This window comes from Leucoraja erinacea, chromosome 30 (assembly GCF_028641065.1).
Source record: "Leucoraja erinacea ecotype New England chromosome 30, Leri_hhj_1, whole genome shotgun sequence".
NCBI lineage: Eukaryota > Metazoa > Chordata > Chondrichthyes > Rajiformes > Rajidae > Leucoraja > Leucoraja erinaceus.
The window spans coordinates 16202433-16223702 of NC_073406.1; the positions used below are offsets into that span (position 1 = coordinate 16202433).

Below are 21270 nucleotides of genomic sequence, written 5' to 3' on the forward strand. Positions count from 1 at the left end.
ACTAAACATGGAGCAGGTTCCCAATGGCAGGAGAATGCAGAAGCCATCGTCTTAGGGTGCAGGGGTACAGGTTAGACCCGAGATCTGGTGGATGCTGAAGCTGCAGAGTTCTCCAGCACAGAGGGCAGTGGAAGCCAAGGATTCTGTTATTGAGGAGGAGCTTGGTATATTTATTGGTATTAAAGTGGTCAGGGCATATGGAGAGATGGTGGGAACAGCGACTGAGGTGAATGTTCAGCCATCATCATGGTGGTGCCCACCAAGATAGACCACATGGCTCCTTCCCACTCTCTATGTAAAAGGGGGGGAATGGGAGAGAGCGTGATTGAAAACTTGAATACTTTTCACCGCAAAATGTTGGGTCACACCTTTACCTTCAAATGCATGAAGAAATGGATCCAAGTGAAAGACACATCTACATTCTCTCTCTTCCTGTTGCTTCCTGGTGCAAGGGTAGACCCTGGCAACACTCTCACTCACTGCAGTTATACAGAGCTGAGGAGAGGCCTTTGCCACAGTGTTGTGCCCTGGTCTGGTCTCCTTACCCAAGGATGGATGCACGTTGATAGGGGCACAGCATGGAAACCGGCCTTTTGGCCCACCAAGGTTATGCTGACTTTCAACCGCCCATTTACACTAACCTAATCCAACTTTATGCTCTTCATATTGTTATCTATTCTTCCCAGATTCTACCACTGGAGGCAATTTACTGCGGTCAATTATCTCCTACATCCCAAAGACAGGTGGGTTTGTAGGTCAAATGGCCTCTGTAAATAGTGTGTGGGGAATGGATGAGAAAGTGGGATAGCAGAGCTAGTGTGAACGGGACGGTCGGGGTGGAGGCGATGGGCCAAAGTGCCTGTTTTCACACCATCTTTCAATCAATCAATCAATACAGTCAGACTCAAACACATTTCTGTCCAGCTGGAACCTCTGGTTTTGGGGATATGATGAATTTACTCCCAAGTATTTGGTTTGTGGCTCCCCATCCCGACCTCCTGTGTAAATAGACACTTGTTGCCAGTACTTACAGTGTTCTGAGAAGAGACAGGTTGCTGAGATACACTCCCATTCGGTGAAGAGCCCTGCCTGGTTGCAGCTAAACTAGCCTGCAAAATACAAGAGAGGTGACTTGTAGACAGGACCTCCTGAGTACAGACACATTCAAACAGGAGCCCACACAGACTCAAAGACAGGAACCCTTTACCTTCCTGGAGAGGTTGGCAAATGACAAACCAATGTACCGTATTTCCCAGCAAAGAAGACGCTAATTTTTACCCTAAAATAAGGCCCGAAAATGTATCTGTATGTTGGAGGCCAAAGGCTAGATTGTTAGTCAAGAAAGATAGACTTGGGCCAACGTGCAAACTGCAGCCAGTCCTGGGACACGCAACCGACCTGGGTGTCACAGCCAGTCCCGGGACACGCAGCTGACCTGGGCGCAACAGCCAGACCTGGGCTCGCTCCCTCTCTCTCTCTCCGTTATCCTACTTCAGCAACAGAACGCTATGGACGACCTCTCGCACCACCCTAGAGTTGTATTATAATTTTGTTTGCATTAATGTCTTTTATTTTTTCAGTCCTCTTCTTTTCACCGTCTTATAGGAATTATACATCAACTATGTAATATTTGCGAGTGTTGTCTGTGTGCCCGTGATACTGCTCCAAGCATGATTTTCGTTGTACCTGAACCTCGGTGTACTTGACAATTAAACCAACTTGGCGTGACTTGATTCAACAAGGCTTCAAGAGATGGTCGGGCTCATTTGACTAGAGCTTAACCAGGCATCAGCGGTGTGAGAGGAGAGAGGTTCACAGCATCACAATGGCACCGAATGGACAAACCTGAAATCACTTCCCCCTTGTCTCTGCTCTGCCATTTAACAAGATTGGGTCTTATCTGAGCCCCGTCACCGTTACTCTGCACTCTCATCTTCTCCTGGTAAACTTTCACACCCCTTGCTTATCAATCAAACACTGTTGCCCTTGGAGCAAGAGTTCTTGCACCCCAGAGAAAATGCGGCAAAACTCTCTGATGTGTGGCTGATGCCGTATTTTTAAACCCCAAGTTCTCCATGCTCCCAAAACTCTATCCCTTGTCAAGACCACACAGGATTAATTAGGTTTCAATCAAATCCTGTCTCACACTCGTGGATAAATCCCAGTCGGCCCAAGACAAGTATCACATTCCAATAAATCGTCTTTCTAAAGCTTGCACAAGTCATTAAGAGAGGTGAAGAAGGCATGTGGTATGCTTGCCCCTCATCGACCGATGCAATGAATACAAGATTTAGGAAATCATGTTGCAGCTTTATAAAACTTTGGGCAGGTGCATTTGGAATATTGGGTACAGTTCTGGTCGCCCCATTACAGGAAGGATGTGGAGGCGTTGGAGAGGGTGCAGAAGAGATTTACCAGAATGCTGCCTGGATTAGAGGGGCATTAGCTAAAAGCAGAGGTTGGACAAACTTGGATTGTTTTGTCTGGAACGTCAGAAATTGAGGGAAGACGTGATAGAAGTATATAAAGTTATGAGGCACAGATAGGGTAGACAGAGACTAGACGGCATAGCTTTAAAATGAGTGGGGCAAAGAAAAGCGATGTGAGGGGGGGGGGGGGGGGGGGGTTTTTTTTTAACACAATGTTGGTGTCTACAATGCACTGCCAGGTGTGGTGGTGGAAGCAGATATGGGAGTAGGTGTTTAAGAAGCTTTTAGATAGGCATATGGTTATGCATGGAAAGGAGGGACCTGGATCACATGCAGGCAGTGGAGATTAGTTTAGTTTTGAGATACAGTGCAGAAACAGGCCCTTCAGCTCACTGAATCCTCGCCGACCAGCGATCCAGCACTATCCTATACACGAGGGACGATTTACACTTTTTACCAAAGCCAATTAACCTACAAACCTGTATGTCTTTGGAGTGTGGGAGGAAACTGGAGCACCCGGGGAAAACCCATGCGGTCACGGGGAAAGGTGCAAACTCCGTACAGACAGCATCCATTGTCAGGATCGAACCTGGTCTCTGGCACTAAGGCAGCAGCTCTACCACTGCGCCACTATGCTATAATTAAGCATATCATGTTCAGCATAGACATTGTGGACAGAAGGGGACGAGTGATTCCTGTACTATACTGTTCCATGATCTACATTAATGCACTTCAGTAAGGAGACTATACACAACACTGCCGATGAGCTTTCAGCAATGCCTTGAGACAAACGGTTAAATTGTGGTCGATAGACGCGTTTGCTACAGAGTGGCAATTGGCTGCACTATTGATGCCACACAAGAATCAGCAGCAGTGGGAGGTGACTGGGCTGATGCAAGCAGCAGAGTTTACTGGATGTGGCAGCAGAGTCTGATCTCGACCTCCCACATGTCTGTGACTGCCTGATGCCCGATTTCCACAGAAACCGCTGAGTGGAAGCAAATGTTTTGTTCAGGGCAGAATTGATGACACAGAGGCAGAGGGTGCTTGCTGTGAAATGCAGCGAGTTACAAAGTGGGGCAAGCGTAGGCTGAATGTTGATTGCACTTTGCCTGCCAGGCCTGTAGTGTCATCCGCTTGAGGTGCTGCTGTTTTGGAGCAGCATGCGGAGAGAGCACACACAGCTGCTTCCTCCCGGCACTGGTCCGCCATCTGCCACTGCACGCACTGTGACAACAGACCGCCAGCCAGGCAGAGTCACCAAGGACACGGACAAAAGAGGGAGAGAAAGAACCGTCAACCCGATCAGAAAAGGCAACTCCCGTGATGCACCGAAGCTCATTCACAGGAGCGGTCCCCAAACAATGTGAACTCTGACCCAGAAATATTGGGACAGGTGTCTCCGGTTGAAGGAGAATCTTCAATAAAAGATGGATTGTTAGCGGGATGCTCAGCTGCCTGGGCTCCCAGTGAAGGCCCCACAATGGAGGGTGCAAACTCACCGTGGACAAGAGCAGCAGAGGGGAGATCTGGGAGGGGTTGCAGAGATGGAACGGGTGTAGGAGCAGAGGGGAATAGAGAAGCAGGGAGGGGTGTAACAGCTGGAGCGGTTCAGAGACAGGGAGAGGTGTCAGGGGTGGAGGAGTTACAGGAATAAGAAGGTGTAAGTGGTGGTGTTACAGAGATAAGGAGGGGTGTAGGGGCTAGAGGAGTGTTGCAGGGATAGGGAAGGTGTGGGTGCCGGAGGGGATTACAGAGATGAGGAGCAGTTTGGGGGGGGGTGGGGTGGAGAAAGAGACAGAGATAGGAAGGTACAGTATGTGGGGGCTGGAATGGTTTAGAGATCGGGAGCATGTTAGCTGCTAACGAGAATTACGGAGATATGGAGTGGAGATAAGGAATGGTGTTGGGGCTGGAAATTGAGAAATACAGATAAATTGAGTTGCAGTAGCCCAGAGGGGGGTATAAGGGGGAATGAAGGGATTTCAAGGATATGCAGGTGGTTTTTCGAGTAAGGGAGGCTGAGGAAATTGGAAGGGGATACATGTCTAGGGAGCTGTGTACAGGGTGATGTGGAGTTACAAAGGTAGGGAGAGGTGTAGGGGGTTAGAGACAGGTTGCAGTACACACTTACAAAATATACTGCAGATACTCGCTGGGACTACTTTAGCATCTCATAAACCCCCCATCACAAGGGAAACAGGCTTATGGGAAACTATCCCATACAGATTCAGCTCCGAGTCCCACATCATTCTGATTTGGAAGTAGATAGCTTGTGCTTCCTTGTCGCTGAGCTGAGATCCTGGAACTATCTCCCAGGCAATCTTACAGAGGCATCTGCACCAGGAGGATGACAGTGGTTCATGGAGGTGGCTCACTCCCACATTCTCAACATCAGCTGGTAAAGGGAAATAAATCTGGTCTCAAAATCTTTGACTGATGAGTCACAGAGTCACACAGCATGGAAACAGGCCCTTTGGCCCATCACCATCCATGTCAGCCGAGGTGCCCTGTCTTAGCTGGTCACCTTTGCCGGCATTTGGTTCCTATCCCTCTAAACCTTTTCTATCCATGTCTCTGTCCAATGCCATAAACATTGTTATTGTACCCACCTCAACTACTTTTAGGTTTAGGGATACAGTGTAGAAACTGGCCCTTTGGCCCATCGAGTCTACACTTACCATTGATTCTATGTTGTCCCACTTTCTCATCCACTCTCTACACATTAGTGGCAAGTTAGAGGCCAATTAACCTACAAATCCACACGTCTATGGGGGGGTGTGGGATGAAACTGGAGCACTGGGAGGAAACCCCCGCAGTCACAGGAAATATCTGCAAATAGCCTGCAGACTGCCCCGAGGTCAGGATCGAACCCGAGGTCAGGAACGAACCCGGGTCTATGGCACTGTGGGACAGCGGCTCTACCAGCTGCAACATTGTGCCATCGACCTGATGAATTAAACATACCTCGTTTTCAAAAGGTGCTTAGGTATGTTATTCACCATTTGTAAAAAATATTGTGAAAATCTTTAACAATATCCTTGAAGGACTGTCTCTCTACCATAAATTACTATTCAATTTGGGGGGGGGTTTGCAAGGTTAACTATCCCAGGGCAGTTTCATGTTTCTCTCAATAAGTAGATCTGTAGAGTAAATTCCAAGTTTGGCTTCCTAACTCCTTCAATTGACTTTGGACAACAGCATATTGATTGGACTGATCTATTAATAAATTTGCACAAAGTTATCTCGGATACATTGACCACAAACCTCTTATCCCAATTATTCCTTAACTTGTAACACAATTTTGCCTTTTAGATAGACACAGAGACATGCAGGGAATGAAGGGATATGGATTATGTGCAGGTAGATGAGATGAACACAAAGTGCTGGAGCAACTCAGCGGGTCAGGCAGCTTCTCTGGAGGACATGGATAGACAACGTTTCGGGTCAACACCTTCTTCTTTTTCCAACCCAATGTTTGTCTGAAAAAGGGTCCCGACCTGAAATGCTGCATGACCCGCTGAGTTATTCCAGCACGGTGTATTTACCACAAGATTCCAGCATACACAGTTCTTTGTGTCACCAGATGAGATTAGTTTATCCTGACATCATGCTCAGCGTGAACATTATGAGCCGAAGGGCCTGTTCTATGTTTTACGTTCACAATCATCAGATAGTTTTACCAGGAAAATTGCTGATCTGGAGTTTGAAATATGCAAGTACGTTTGACCCCCGGGTCAATTTCTTTGGGATTCAATTTCTTTGGGATTCAGAGAGTGGTGAATCTCTGGACCTCTCTGCCACAGAGGGTAGTTGAGGCCAGTTCACTGGCTATATTTAAGAGGGAGTTAGATGTGGCCCTTGTGGCTAAGGGGATCAGGGGGTATGGAGAGAAGGCAGGTACGGGATACTGAGTTGGATGATCAGCCATGATCATATTGAATGGCGGTGCAGGCTCAAAGGGCCGAATGGCCTACTCCTGCACCTAATTTCTATGTTTCTACGTAATTACAAAAAGTGCTCGTCTCTCAACTCATTGGTCTGATTATTTCCGTTAAACTTTACAAAATCAACTTTACAACTGTGCTCCGCGTATGTAGAATACTGTTAGCAATGCTGGTTAATTCACCAGCAAACTGAGAACATTAAATATTCATTAAATTGTTAAGACATAAAATCACAGTGGAATTTCCATTCTAGGTCACCCCCCCTCCCCAGATAACAAAGTGTCCCAGATTCTGACTTTTAGACGCAGTACAATTGCGCCCTCAACACCAGAGTCACTGACGTGTACCATAATGAATGGGATATCGAGTTTTATTCTCTCAGGCTGGGGGATTTCTGTATGCAGTAACTTGACTTCTTATGCAAAGGTTGAAGGTGCACGGAAAAATTCTGATTATCGGCAAGATAAATAATTAATAACAGTACTCCAGCTGTGCTTATTAATAAATTCAGGCTGCTTTGCATTAAGCCATTTTCAGAATATGTAACCAGTGAGTTGTATCGCAACAATCCAGCCAATTCGATGCAAGCACTAATGCAAGTGAATAAATAATGCAAACCATAACCAATAGGTGCTGCAGGAGTTGCTGGATGCAGGTTAAATTCTACTCTGACAGGCCACACACAAAGCTTTTGGATATTTTCTTTCAAAATCTCTTATTTCCAAGATGTGTGAAGCTGCTCCACAAGGTTTGTACAGGTGGAGCACAGAATCAACAAACTGAAGGGTGCAGAGGTTTTGGAGAGGGTGTAGATTACCAGAATGCAGTCTGGATTAGGGATCTGTTAACGCAAGGAGAGGTTGGACAAACTTGGAATGTTTTCTCTGGAACGCCAGAGATTGAGGGGAGATCATGAGAAATATAATGAATTACGAGTGGCATAAATAAGGTAGACAGTCTGAACTTTTATTCCCCCAGGGTAGAATTGTCAAAGTGCAGATGGCAAAGTTTTAAGGTGACACGGACAAAATTTAAAGGAGATGTGCGGGACAGGGTTTTTTAAACATAGTAAGTAAGTAAGTAAGTAAGTAAGTAAGTAAGTTTATTGGCCAAGTATTCACATACAAGGAATTTGCCTTGGTGCTCCGCCCACAAGTAACAACATGGCATACAGTGACAGTTACGTAGGATGGTGGGTGCCCTGAACACACTACCAGGGGTGGCGGTGCTGGCAGATATGAAAGTGGCGTTTAAGAGGCTTTTTGATAGGCACATTGATATGCAGGAATGGAGGGATATGGATCACATGCAGGCAGAGATTAATTTCTCTTGGCATCATGTTCAGCAGGCAAGTTGTGGGCTGAAGGGCCTGTTCCTGTGCTCTACTGTTCTTTGTATCTTTCATGTTTTTACTGCGCTGGGACTTTGGAACACGTGCTTTTTGTGCTTAAATCCTGTTCTTCAAGGCTGTGTATGTAAAATCCCTTCAGTGAATGCTTTCTGTGCCTGAAGTTTCATGATTAATTTCTAATTAATTTCAGCACAAAGTGATTTCAAATGATAAAAGCAGTCCCTTGAATTTTGAAAAATATAGTTGCTGCTCAGTTAAACCACCACATAACTTTGTCTTGCCATATTGCTCAGATATTGAGTAGCTGAGATATTGCAGGAATATTTATTACCAATCAAACATTACCTTTTAGGAACAAAAACAAACTGCTGGAAGAATTCAGCGGGTCATTAATCTGGACAGAACACATTTCCAGTTGGAACCCATCTTCAGACCAGAAATGTTGTCTGTCCATTAACCTCCACAGATCCTGCCTGACCTGCAGAGTTCCTCCAGAAATTTATTCTTTGCTTAGGATTCTAGCATTTGCAGTCTATATATCTCTTCTTAGGATCTCATTTTATCAAATGAATAGCCCATATTTAGTTTAGGTGAGTTTAGTTTAGAGATACAGTGCAGAAAAACGGGCCCTTTGGCCCACCGAGTCCACGCCAACCAGTGATCCCTGCATATTTACACTAGGGACAATTTACACTTACACCAAGCCAATTAACCTACAAACCTGCACGTCTTTGGAATGTGGGAGGAAACCGAAGATCTCGGAGAAAACTGAAGGATCTCGAGAGTTGAGGCCAGTTCAATATTTAAGAGGGAGTTAGATGTGGCCCTGCGGCCATGGGGAATACGTACAAAAGGCAGGTACGTACAGACAGCGCCCGTAGTTGAATGGATCGAACCCCGGGGCCTACTCCTGCACTGGCGCTGCTAGGCCATGCGGTCATGGGGAACTCTACTACTACTGCGCCCCGTACCGTGCGAACCCTTTTCCGCTGGAAGCACAGGGAGATCGATCAACAAACATGAAATCAGTGTTAACTCTCCTGCCTAGCTGGTGATGTGACTTGTACACACTTCTAACACAGGCTCGATCTGTCACACAGATGGTCGTGCCTACCTCTTTACATCCACATGGTGGAAATACCAAACACTAGAGGGCATAGCTTTAAGATGGGAGGGGTAAAATTTAAAGGACATGTGCAGCACTTTTTTTTTAATGCACAGAGTGGGGGTGGCTGGATGGAGCTGCCAGGCTTGGTGGCGTCGGTAGATACGATAATGGTATTTAAAAGGTTCTGGATCGGCACATGGATATGCTGGGAATGGAGTGATATGGATCAAGTGCAGGAAGAGGAGATTAGTTTATCTTGGCATCCAGTTTGGCACAGACTTTGTGGGTCAAAGGGCCTGTTCCAGTCTGCACTGTTCTATAGACACAAAAAGCTGGAGTAACTCAGTGGATCAGGCAGCACGTCTGGAGAAAAGGAATAAGTGGCATTTTGGGTTGGGTTCTTCAGACTGAGATGGGGAGAGGGAAACTAGAGACATGAAAAGGTGCAGAACAAAGTGGATGGCTCTGTTCTATAGAACATACTGTTCGATGTCCTAGATTTTAACATGCAGTTGCATAGTGAGAGATATGCTGAGATCTAACATCCAATCCGCACCAGACAAATGCAAGCTCCTCGGAACAACAGGGCACCTTGAAAGCTGCATGCTTGCTGCCCATGTACATCCGCCACCTATCACCCTGTACCATCGCACAATGGTCAATATAGTGCCCTTGACCGCTTCCCCAAGGAGGACGAGGCCTCTGTAGCATTGTTATAGTGCAGCAAATGGACTACCTACATAGCGAGAAAGCTGGTCATTATCTCACGGATCACAGAACTCCCAAGGCAATTAGCTCATACTTCCTCCTCCACTGGGTGAAATCTGATCCAGAAACGACTCCTATTTAACCACTTAATTCTGGCTTTGTTTCACCAGTTCCGACCGACTGTGCTTCCTCCTAGAAACCTAATCCAACCGCCTGGGGAAAAGCACTGTGCTTCTGCCCCGCTAGATCCGACTGTAGGCCCTCGAGTGTACAGTCCACCTCCTCTCTCTATTCCTGGCTCCATTCTGCACACAATCATCACTTACAAATTCGTCTGAAACGCAGCACGAGCTCTAACCCACTCACTGCCACTTGAAGCACTTATCAACATCTCTGTCTTCAAGAGGTCTAATGTGTTTTAAAAATTTAATGCAGAGGTTTCAGGGGTGGGGGGGGGAGGGGGTTGTCAACTAATTACATCTGTCAAAGCAACAACTTGGTTCCAAATCAGGAATCCAACATCCCGAACTCCAGTTGATGGACAAGGTATCGACAAGTGTGACGTGCTTCAGTTCTCTCCCACCTCAAGACTCAGCGCGATGCCAGCAATTGTATGGTGTGCGGCAGACTATGTATTGAACTTAGACAAAAGTGCTGGAGAAACTCTGCGGGTGAGGCAGCATCTATGGAGCGAAGGAAATAGGCAACGTTTCGTCCCGAAACGTTGCCTATTTCCTTCGCTCCATAGATGCTGCCTCAACCCGCAGAGTTTCTCCAGCACTTTTGTCCACCTTCGATTTTCCAGCCTCTGCAGTTCCTTCTTGAACAATGAGTTGAACTTTGTGAGTGGGGTATGAATCCTGCCTGGAGTTCATTTCTTTGGCACCTCTACGACTGCCGCTCACCAACAGCTGACGCTGCCCATCAGTGGGACGGCTCCCCCCATAATACATCGCCCCCGGAACGACTCGGTGCTTCTGCGGGTGCAGGAAAATATTGAATTAAGAGAGTGTTTGTCACATGCACTGGGAACAGAACAATGAAGTGAGTTTTAGTTTAGACTTTGGAGATACAGCATGGAAACAGGCACGTTGGCCAGCCCGGTAAAGGCCGACCATTCACACTAGTTCTAAGTTATGCCACTTTCTCGCCCACGCCCCACACACAAGGGGGCAATTTACAGAGGGCAATTAAACTACAAACCCAGACATCTTTTAAGATGTGGAGGAAACCCACACAGTCACAGGGAGAACGTGCAAACCCCACACAGACAGCAACCAAGGTCAGGATCAAGCTGGGGTCTCTCGTGCTGAGGCAGGAGCCTGAAGACCCTTTTCCCCAGCAACCACCAGGCTCTTGAACACTGCACAACACTAACCTCAGCAACAATGATTGTCTAAGGACTGTGTCTTTGGTTGCATGATAGACTTTAGTTTTTACATCATTATGGTCACCTAGTGTTATGGTTATTAATTGATTGCATTATTGATTATTATATTTACTTTGTGTTATTGTGTTTATGGGCTTGTTAAGCAGCAATAGGTGAGAATGTCATTGTTCCATTGCTGGCATGTGTGACAATTAATCACTCTCGTCTCTCTCTTGACTTGAGTAATGAAGGACTCTGAAATTTGCACTGCAAAGGATATTGATCGTGACACTTCAGAAATGTGTTTGAACTCGGTGCATGCCTGCCACTTGGAAGCATAACTTGACACAAATCTATAAAGCAAATACAATTGTGAAGAGGGCAAGTGCTTCTGCTAGGAGAGGCCTCTCACACACAGTACCCTAGGCATAGACTGCAGATGTTCCCTCGACGTGAAATGTGATGGTCGCATTCTGGAGCGCATCCATCAACAAATGGATGCGTTGATAGATTGATGACCTTTCACTAGGAGCACAGGTCTCCTGAATACACGAGCTCAAGCACTTCATGATGAATTTAATAATTCATTGTAAAGATCAGATTGACTTGTCAATGCATTCATGAGTAGATGTGTGATGCAAATTGTAAATGCAAACAGCTGAAGAAATAACTGTGTGATTTTAGCAGTCAGTCACACAGAACAGAAACAGGCCGTTCTGCCCATCCTTCAATGCCTGTCCTATTCAAGTGTCTGCCTAAATGGTGTTTCATCATTAATGTTTTATTATTATTAATGTTTAGTGTTTTCTGAGTCATTCGTAACTGTCACTGTATGTCATGTCGTTACATGTGGGCAGAGCACCAAGGCAAATTCCTTGTATGTGAATACTTGGCCAATAAACTTACTTACTTAATGCCTCTAAAACATATTGTATCAGATTCCACCACCTCTTCTGGCAACACATTCCAGATATCAGCCACCTAGATCCCCTTTAAAACTCCCTTCTCTCACCTTAAAACGATATCCTCGTGCTTTGAATACCCTCATCATGGGGAAAATAAATGTTGGTCATCTACCCTATCCAAGCCTCTCATAATTGTACATACTTCTATTAGGTCAACTCTCAGCCTCCTTTACTCCAGTGTACGTATTTAACATTCCCGACTGACAAGTGAATGCATGACCTCCCTCACCTTCCATCTGAAGATGTGTAGTGGACCTTGGGAGCTGTGGCATCTCACATGCTGACATTCCCTCCTCCCAAGTGAAATGATCCATCCTCCCCTTTTATTCCTCTTCCCCAAAACCCTTCGCAACCTGCTGCTTATAAATGTAACCGCAACTATCAAAGGGAACTTCCACAACACAAGCTTGGTGATATCCTGCTGGAACTCTGCAGTTCTCTCACTGCCGTGGTGTTAGACAGCAGTCACGTCAATGCAACAATGCTGGTCAAGGCAAATCATTCCATCCCGAGTGAAAAAGCAAACAGCACTCTCCCAAAGCGACGGTCCGTTAATTACACAGATGAAATACAAATTAAAGAATGTCGTCAAACTCTTGAGGGACGAGATCTGTCAGCACCTCTGTTCTTGGTGCCTGCTGGATAATCAAACCGACTGCAGTGTTGGAGCTGCTCGGGTGGCCCTGCTGATCAGTCTGCAAACTATCGTCCCTTCACATAGAATAAACAGTGGCACTGACAGATCCCACAAACATGAAACAGAGAACAGCGTTATTTACATCAATCTTCTGCCTGGTTCCTGTTGCCCCTCATTGGATTCATTCCTTCTTGATTCCAGAGGTTCTCCAGCCAACCCCCTCGTTCTACTCTCTGCAAACCTGAATCTATCACCGCCTATGATACTGGTTGCCTTAACCGTTGTGCTTACTGATCTAGTCAACAATATTTCATTACCATCTGTACCGTCAATGAAATGTCATACTTGCCGGATATATGTATAGGCTTATTAATGCAATAACGCACAGATAAAGGGTAATAATCCACAACACAATACATTTATAATTGGTAATACTCAGTAACCAGGCCATAATAGCACACAACTGAATTTGTGGAACTTTGTCACTCCAGCCTTCCCTGGACAGGAATTCTCTCCACAACCCCTCCACCTCCGTCTCTGTCGCACACAAAGACACTTCTTTCAAACCTCCACCCTCACTCAAGCTGTTGGGACAGCTCTCCTGATGTGGCTGGATACTCTACTTTGCTCTCTGGTGTTCCAGTGAAATTCAATGGGACTGATCCAACATGTGAGGACTACAGTTACATTTATCCCAACAACTACTGCACCCGAGGTGATGGGTACAGAGAACAAGCTACCAGAGGAAGTAGTTGAGGCATGTGCAATACCAACATTTAAAAGACCTTTGGACAAGTACACGGATAGGAAAGGTTTAGAAAGGATACGATCCAAACGCTGGCAAATGTGACAAGCTTAGATGGGAAATGTTGGATGTGTTGGTCCCGAGCTGGTTCCATGCTGTATGACACTGATGATGTGCTGAATGTTTATGCTGTTGTGAAGGGAGCGCAACGATTTGGCATTCTTTGGGACTTGATGGAAGATGACTGTACTGACGGTGGGGGGGGGGGGGGGGGGGGGGGGGGGGGGGGGGGGGAGGGGAGAAAGGAGTTGGGGTCAGGGATAGTGGGGGAAATGTCGGGGGGGGGAAGTGAACTGGGATTTGGTTGTATTCCATCAATATTAGGTGCTGCCCACAGCTTGAATACAAATAAATAATTTCCCTCTCTCTGCCAGTGTGGTCTCTTGAGAAGACACAAACCACAGTCTGTGTGTAGGTGATTCACCAAGTTATATCAGTAATATTCAGGCACCCCTAGTGTTCCTTCAGAATGAAACCAGGCACATAGTCACAGGAGGTGCTGCATATTTATAACTTCTACAGCTGGTGATTAATATAGATCGGTATTTAAGCCACTCCATCCACTTTTTTTCAAAACCACTGACTCTTGCCTCCACACGCGAGTGCATTGAGATGTTTCTCATCAGTCTGTGCAAACCCGAGCTCCACCAAAATGCTGCTTCAAGTGGCTCAACTCCCAACCTGCCCATTCACCCGACAGACACATGCTGGCTCTCAACACAACCCAGTCTATTGCACAAACTAACCCACTCCTCTCTCCCCCCCATTAACTTCATCCACACTTCACTGCCCAGCGAGAGCAGCCAACATAATCAAAGACTGCTCACATCCCAGTCATTCCCTCTTCTCCCCTCTCCCATCAGCAGAAGATACCAAAGCTTGAAACTATGTACAACCACATCCGAGAACAGCTTCTTCCCCTCTGTTATCAGATGACTAAACCGTTCTCCCCTAAGCTATGATGTCATCCCAATCATCTAACGAACCTCATTGTCTTAATTATTTCATCTGCATTTTTTCTGTAATTGTAATGCACAAATATTGTAATACAATGGTACACAAAAATGCTGGAGAAACTCAGCGGGTGCAGCAGCATCTATGGAGCGAAGGAAATAGGCGACGTTTCGGGCCGAAATCCTTCTTCAGACTGATGTGTGTACCTTCGATCTTCCAGCATCTGCAGTTCCTCTTGAACAATACTGTAATACTATATTCTGCACTTAAAAAAAGCAAACTTTGCACTACCTGTTGTACTTGTGGATGGTTTGATCATACCGATGTATCGCACGATTTGACAGGATTGCTAGCAAACAAGGTTATTCACTCTATCTTGGAACACATAACGATAATAAAACAATAGCAATTGCTTCAGGGAACTTATTTTCACTTGTGCACAAGGTCAATCTATTCCACAATAATGCCTATAGCCTTACCAGCTGTTGCGTATGTTCTCCCCCTCGAAAACACGCCAACCAGCATCCATCAGGATCAAATTCCATCTGCCATTTCCCTGTCCAACTCGCCCAACATCACCCCAATGCTACCCACCTCACTGTCAACAACTCGATTGATGTCTCCTGATCTCAACACCTGCTCCATCCTCGCTGCAGGGCTGCCCACAACTGAAGCACCCAAGTCATTGCCTAATGCATGCGATGTAATCTTGCAGCTCCTGTTTCCATACGAGATGACATAGGTTTCACCCTGCACTACAAAACCTAATCTATGGTTACAGATGAGGTTTCAGCACATTACAACAGCATGAGATTCCCCTGAGCACGCTACAATCAACTTTAATGCACAGCACATTGCTTTCCATCATGCATCAACTGGGAATGCACCATCTCCCCCACCGTGTCTGTTGCTTACCTGCTGCACAGCTGCCAGGCTCTGCAGCTGCGCGCTGCTCAGGTGTTGCTGTTGGAGGGCTGCAGTCTGCAGCATCAGGTGCTGCTGTTGCGCCGCATACATCTGCTGCAGGTACTGGGCGGCAGTGTTGGGCTGTCGGTGGAGAGCTTGCTGTATCACCTGCGTAAAGGGAAAGAGTCCGGTCAGTCACAGTCGTAGCTGGTCAACATCCTTCATAGTATCAACTGGCACAAACCCAACGCCAACTGCCCCAAACCAACCAGCCTACGTCCATTGCCAACCAAGCCCAGCCACATCAACTGCACACTGGACTAAACCAAACAATCAATATCCACACCAAATGCCAACCTAGTACAACTCCAACAAAGACCCCGTTTCAAAGTACCCTAACCACCACCAGCTTCCCCTAGCACCCTCATGCCCAACCCCACTGCCCCCTTGCCCAGCCCCACTGCCCACTCCCACCATCCCCATGCCCCCTCCAAGACTTTGAACTCTCCAACTTTGGATGAGCACTAATGTCCACCAACTATACATCAGCAAAACCTGATTATAAGCCGCAGACCAGAAACCTTAACTTTTGTCCCTCCCTCCACAGACACTGCCTGAACGCTGTTTCCAGCACTCTCTGGGTTTATTTTAGACTTCCAGTGTTCGGTTCTACACTGCTGTTCTGGGAGACACTCGCTGCGGAAGATGGCCGATTTTGATAAATTAGCTCTCACAAGGCACTAACCAACTTTCGACTGACCCCTCCCGGGGAGGGTGAGAGGACGAGAGGTCAGATTTTTGCATGTCAAAGGTGTTCTGAACAAAATGAAGGCTGTCTCCAAGCTGTCCCTCTCTGTAAGACTGAGTGCTCTCCACCCCTGCCCCCAACCCCACAACAATCCCTCACTAGCAAACAAACAAAGCTGACAGTCCTCCCAGGGGAAATGACTTCACTGCAATTTGAAAGAACGAAGACTGAGGAAAAAAAAAACAACCAGCACAGGCAGCATCAGTGAGCGGGAGGAAATATCACATCTTCTCAACCCCCACCCTCACTGTGACCAAAGCAGTAGCATGGGTAGGGATGGGGTCGGCCGCTGACAGCTCCTTAATTCACCAGCACACTGAACCTCAATTATTTCACTGAGATCCACACAACACTATATTCTGCACTCGGTTTCATTTTCTTGTTTGCACTACCTCATGGATTAGTGTATGCTATGATTTACCTGGATAGCACACAAATAAAGATTTTCACTGTAACAATAATAAACAAATTTTAATAAACCAATTATTTGTGAACTCTTTCAGTTGGAGTCAGAGGTGTTCAGCACAGAAATGAACTTTTGGCCCACCTTGTCTATGCCAACCAAATTAACATACTAGGTAGTCCCACTTGCTGACATTTGCCACATATTTCTTTAAATCCCTCCTATCCATTATCCTGTCCATAAAAGTCATAACTGTATCCACTTCGATAGCTTCCCATGGCAGCTCATTCCAGAAACAGACTATCCTCTGAATGAGAAAGTTGTTCACAAGGTTCCTCTTACATGTCTCCCCTTGCACCTTAAGCCTATGCTCTCTAGTCTTAGAATCTTCTGCCCTAGGCGGAAAAAAAAAGAGCAAGTGCTCATTTATCCATGCCCCTCGTGGTACACTTCAATAAAGTCAGCCCTTGGCTTCCTACACACCAAAGAAAAAAGTCCCGGCCTCTCCCAACCCTGCAACTCAATCCCGCAAGCCCAGATAATAATTGTGAAAGGAGTTGTTTTAAATCCATATCCTGAAACACATCAGGACTTGGTAAATGGTTTGTAGTCCTTGGGCCATGAACGAGAGCTGGGAGTCACCAAAGGAACAGATGCTCTGGGCCCAGTTCTGTAAAGGGTAACCCCATCCATCAGGCTCCACATCTGTGCACAGCTGTATTGGCCAATTTATCCACACAATCACCACAGCTGGAATGAGATGGATTCCCAAAGACAGAGCTTGGAGGGTATTGCCCATCTGGGTCAAGCCACCTCCACACTTGACCCCACACTTGGCTCACCTCCATTCGTACACTCTCAATTAACCCAGGAAAGGGGGGGGATTTGCATTGCCCCACCTTACCCGTCTGCAATCCAGAGACCCAAACCAGAGACCACAAGCATTGCTGAAGGGTAGACTTACATCCTTCCTGTACCGTTCAAAACATCCCAAGGATTGACAACCAACGAAGTGCTTCTGAAATGTGGTCAGCAACCATGACATAGCAAATCTGCCAGACAAATTGTTCACAGCAAGATCCCATTCAGCAGTGAGATAACCATCAGGCCACCTGTGGCCATTGGACAGATACTGGACCAGGATACCAAGGAGAACTTTCATGTTCTTCCAAACATTCCCAAGGATGCATCACATCAGAGGACACCTTCGTAGAGCAGCCAGGATACCAGGCACCCCCATGGGGAGGGAGAAGTGGGACCAGGAGGGGATTTTCAAGCTTGTGGAGATCGGTGATCGACCCGTCAATAGTCGGGGAGAAGCTGCGGTTCCCTGGTACTGAGTCGGCCAGGGAGTTAGCTGGTGACCATTCAGATTTGTCCATCATCAGCATCCAGGATGAACACATCTCACCCAATGGGACCCTCTCCTCACCCTCCCACATCAAACCTTGCAACTTGTATGTGTCTCCTTCTGAACCCCAGAGTCAATCACATCCTTACAGATTAACGCAAGGAACCTTTAACCAACCAGCAGTCAACGGCTACACAGCAGTGCGGTCCAAAGGAATGGGTGGGAAACACAGAACAGTACCGGCTCTGCAGGCCACAATTAGTCTGTGCCAAAGACAATGCCAAGATAAACTAATCAGCTCTGGCCTGCAGGTGATACATATCCCTCCATATCTGAATTCCCCTTAAACGCCACCACTACTTTGTCTGCTTCCACCACCATATCCGGTAGCGCATTCCAGGCACTCACCACCCTCTGTAAAAAAAACAATAAACTTTCCCTGCACGTCTCCTTTAAACTTTGTTCCTCTCACCTTAGCGCTTTGCCCTCTAGTCTTTGACATTTCTACCCGGACATTTCTATCAGACTGTCTACCCTATTTATGCCTCTCATAATTTCATATACTTGTATCAAGTCTCTCCTCGACCACCGGCACAAACAATCCAAGTTTGTCCAAACTCTCATAGCTAATATCCCCATTTCCTGGTAAAGCAGCATCCTGGTAAACCTCTTCTGCACTCTCACCAACGCCTCCACATCCTTCCTGTAATGGGGTGACCAGAACTGAAGGTAATACTCCAAAGCTGCAACATGACCTCATGACTCTTGTATACAATGCCCCAATCAACGAAGGCTGGCACACCATACACCTTCTTTATTACTCTATCTTCTTGTGTTGTCGCAGAATACTTTCCCCAAGGACTCGGGCATTGGGTGGTGGGGCGACAATGCCAGGCAGTGGGGGCACTCAAGTCAAAGCCTCACGACACTTGGTCGATATCACCTTCTACTGCCCGGGCCCAGGGGCGGTCCAAGATTGATCAGCGCCTGTGACTGGTAAGAGTTGGACTTGGGGGCCAGAGTCAACCGCAGGAAAAAGCAAGATCGTGCTCTTCAGGAACTAGCCTGAACAGTCCACCTTCCTCCACCATCCGGTCAGACTTCGTGAAGATGCTGGAGATCCCGTATGGAAGGAAGGGGCAAAAACTGGCAGAGTACACTGCCATGGTGCATCGGAGATTCGGAATGTGGGAGCGGCGCTCCCTTTGGATGGTGAGCAGGAACTGGATGGGAGGGGCTCTGGGTGTTGCTAGGCATGTGTGGCCCATACCGTAATCCATCTGGAGATCCAGTCAATGGGGGGGGGGGGCAGCTTTCCTCATGTTCCCCTCAGCCTAGCCACCACCTTGTTGAGCGGCTGGGTCTAACCACTCGGAGAGCAGGGTTAGGCAGACAACACGTCACCGCACACCGAAGTTCTGGCCTTCTCCGGCGTCGCGAAAGATAAGCTGGGTCTCATTGCTGCGTAGTCTTCCAAACAGCTGGACATGTCCTTCGCGGAAAGGTTTGTTCAGAAAAACACCTTTGACCACAGGTCCAGAGGGCGTGATCAGCACAGGATCAGGTGCTGGGATCAGACATGATGGGGTGCGTGGCCTGCAGTGACAAGGCCCTTCCACGGCGGATCCTCCCAGCACAGCCAGAGTCCAGCACGAGGAGTGCATGAAATGACCGTCCAGCTCCTTGTGTCTAGGAAATGATGCAAGGATCCGGACAAGGTTCCTCACGAGCAGCCTTGTAACAGAGGCCTCCGGTCTACAGGACTTTTCCAGGGACACACATCACTCCCGTTGAAAGATCAACAATTCTGTGAATAAAATACTCTGGTCTGCCTGAAACCCATGGGCCAGGCAGATGACTGACACATTGCAGAGCGCAGTGGTAGTGCTGAGCAATGCAGCCATCGTACATCATCTAGGCCCCACTAAGCCAGTGTATCCAGTGTAAGAGCCTCCGACACTTCACAGCAGCATTGTTTGCAGAGGGAATGTGAATGGCACTGTCACATTGTAAGGGAATGTGCCGAATTGATGGTACAATGAATGCAGAGAAAGCCCAGTTTATTAACTGTGTGCATTATTCGGAATAAAGCATATTTTGAATTAACGTCACTCACCCAGCCACCCAAAGGGAACCTCACACACCCACAAACACTTACACATACACCCACAGACAGCCAGACACCCACACCGATTCCACGCACAGACACAAAGGCATCACAGACGTTTAGACAACCACACACACACACATATCATAATAATCATACTTTATTAGCCAAGTATGTTTTGCAACATATGAGGAATTTGATAGCCACCCACAGAAAACCAGCCCCCATTCAGACATAGAGATAGAATGTAGAGGTAGTATATAGACACACGCACTTGCAGGCCATGCACAAGCACCCATGCCCACAAATACCCATACACACAACTAACTACATAGTACATACACACATACACCCATGCATATGCAGAGGCAGCCATGCCCGTAGACACGCAAACACACCTACAGGCACGCAACTACCAACATACATACCTATATATATACAAACACACACGCACATAGGACCACAGACACACTGGGGCAATGCATTGTTCTGCGTGCGGTCTGTTGGAATCACACCCGGATCTGCCTGCTGACCCGGTGCAGCAGGCTCCTGTGTGTGAGTGTATGTGGATGTGGGGTAAACACCAGACAAAGGCTTGGGAACACTAGGGCTTCCCCCACCGACTCTGCTGCAACAGCCGCAGCTCAGACCAGCCAAACCACCAGAATACGCGCACAGGCTCCCCGAAGCAACACTGACTCTGCACAAAACTACCAAATGCACAATTATAAGTAGGGGAAAAAGTCGTTTTTTTTGTTGCTCCTAGCTGCCTCAGAGCAAACACAGCGACCCTTGTAGTTGTCACATCCCTCATACAGTGCAGGTGAAGCCAGTTACAAGATTAAACAACAGTCAGACACAAGGAACAGCCGCTGTGGGTTTACAAGGACGGCTGTGCGGTGCTACTTACAACATAATATATACTGCAGCGTGCAAAATCCGACAACTCACTGAGGACGTTGTGTAAGGAAGGAACTGCAGATGCTGGTTTAAACCGAAGAGAGTCACAAAATGCTGGAGTAACTCTGCGGGCCAGGCAACGTCTCTGGAGAGAAGGGATGGGCGATGCTTCGGGCCTTCCCTTCAGACACTGCAGAAGACTGTTCCAGTCCCGGGATACTTTGAAGCGGCTCGTCCCTGGCCTCACGGAGACGGTGAAGCCACAAAGGCCGGCACAAGTTGAGGAGGAACCTCTGCTCCCATCGCTATTACAGAAGGGAGAAGCGGAAAAAAACCCAAAACCGCCCCCACCGCATCGACCGACACACACACACACACACAAGATGCAAATCCCCGCTGCCACAATGACTCAGACCTTTTCTTTTTTTTCCCTTTTGTGTGTGTGTGTTGTGTGTGGGAATGGCTGTCAGGCCGCACAGGCCCGGGGCCGTATCTAGGCAACCAGCCCCCAGGGGGCTCCGT

The 21270-nt window shown here is 47.2% G+C and overlaps 1 protein-coding gene across 8 annotated transcripts in view; it reads right to left on the bottom strand.

The window, feature by feature from the left end:
- The window catches only part of LOC129711697 (polyhomeotic-like protein 2), a 146240-nt gene that overhangs the window by 49865 nt on the left and 75105 nt on the right, over positions 1 to 21270 (bottom strand). For 7 of the 8 annotated variants that reach the window (XM_055659561.1, XM_055659558.1, XM_055659564.1 and 4 more), the window contains 2 exons: positions 15189 to 15347; positions 1032 to 1109 (listed from right to left, as the gene is read on the bottom strand). In XM_055659561.1, coding sequence (XP_055515536.1) covers positions 1032 to 1109; positions 15189 to 15347 — 237 coding nt within the window. Of the gene's footprint in view, positions 1 to 1031; positions 1110 to 15188; positions 15348 to 20799; positions 20929 to 21270 lie in introns of those variants that run through there. The other variant, XM_055659565.1, reaches the window with a different exon arrangement.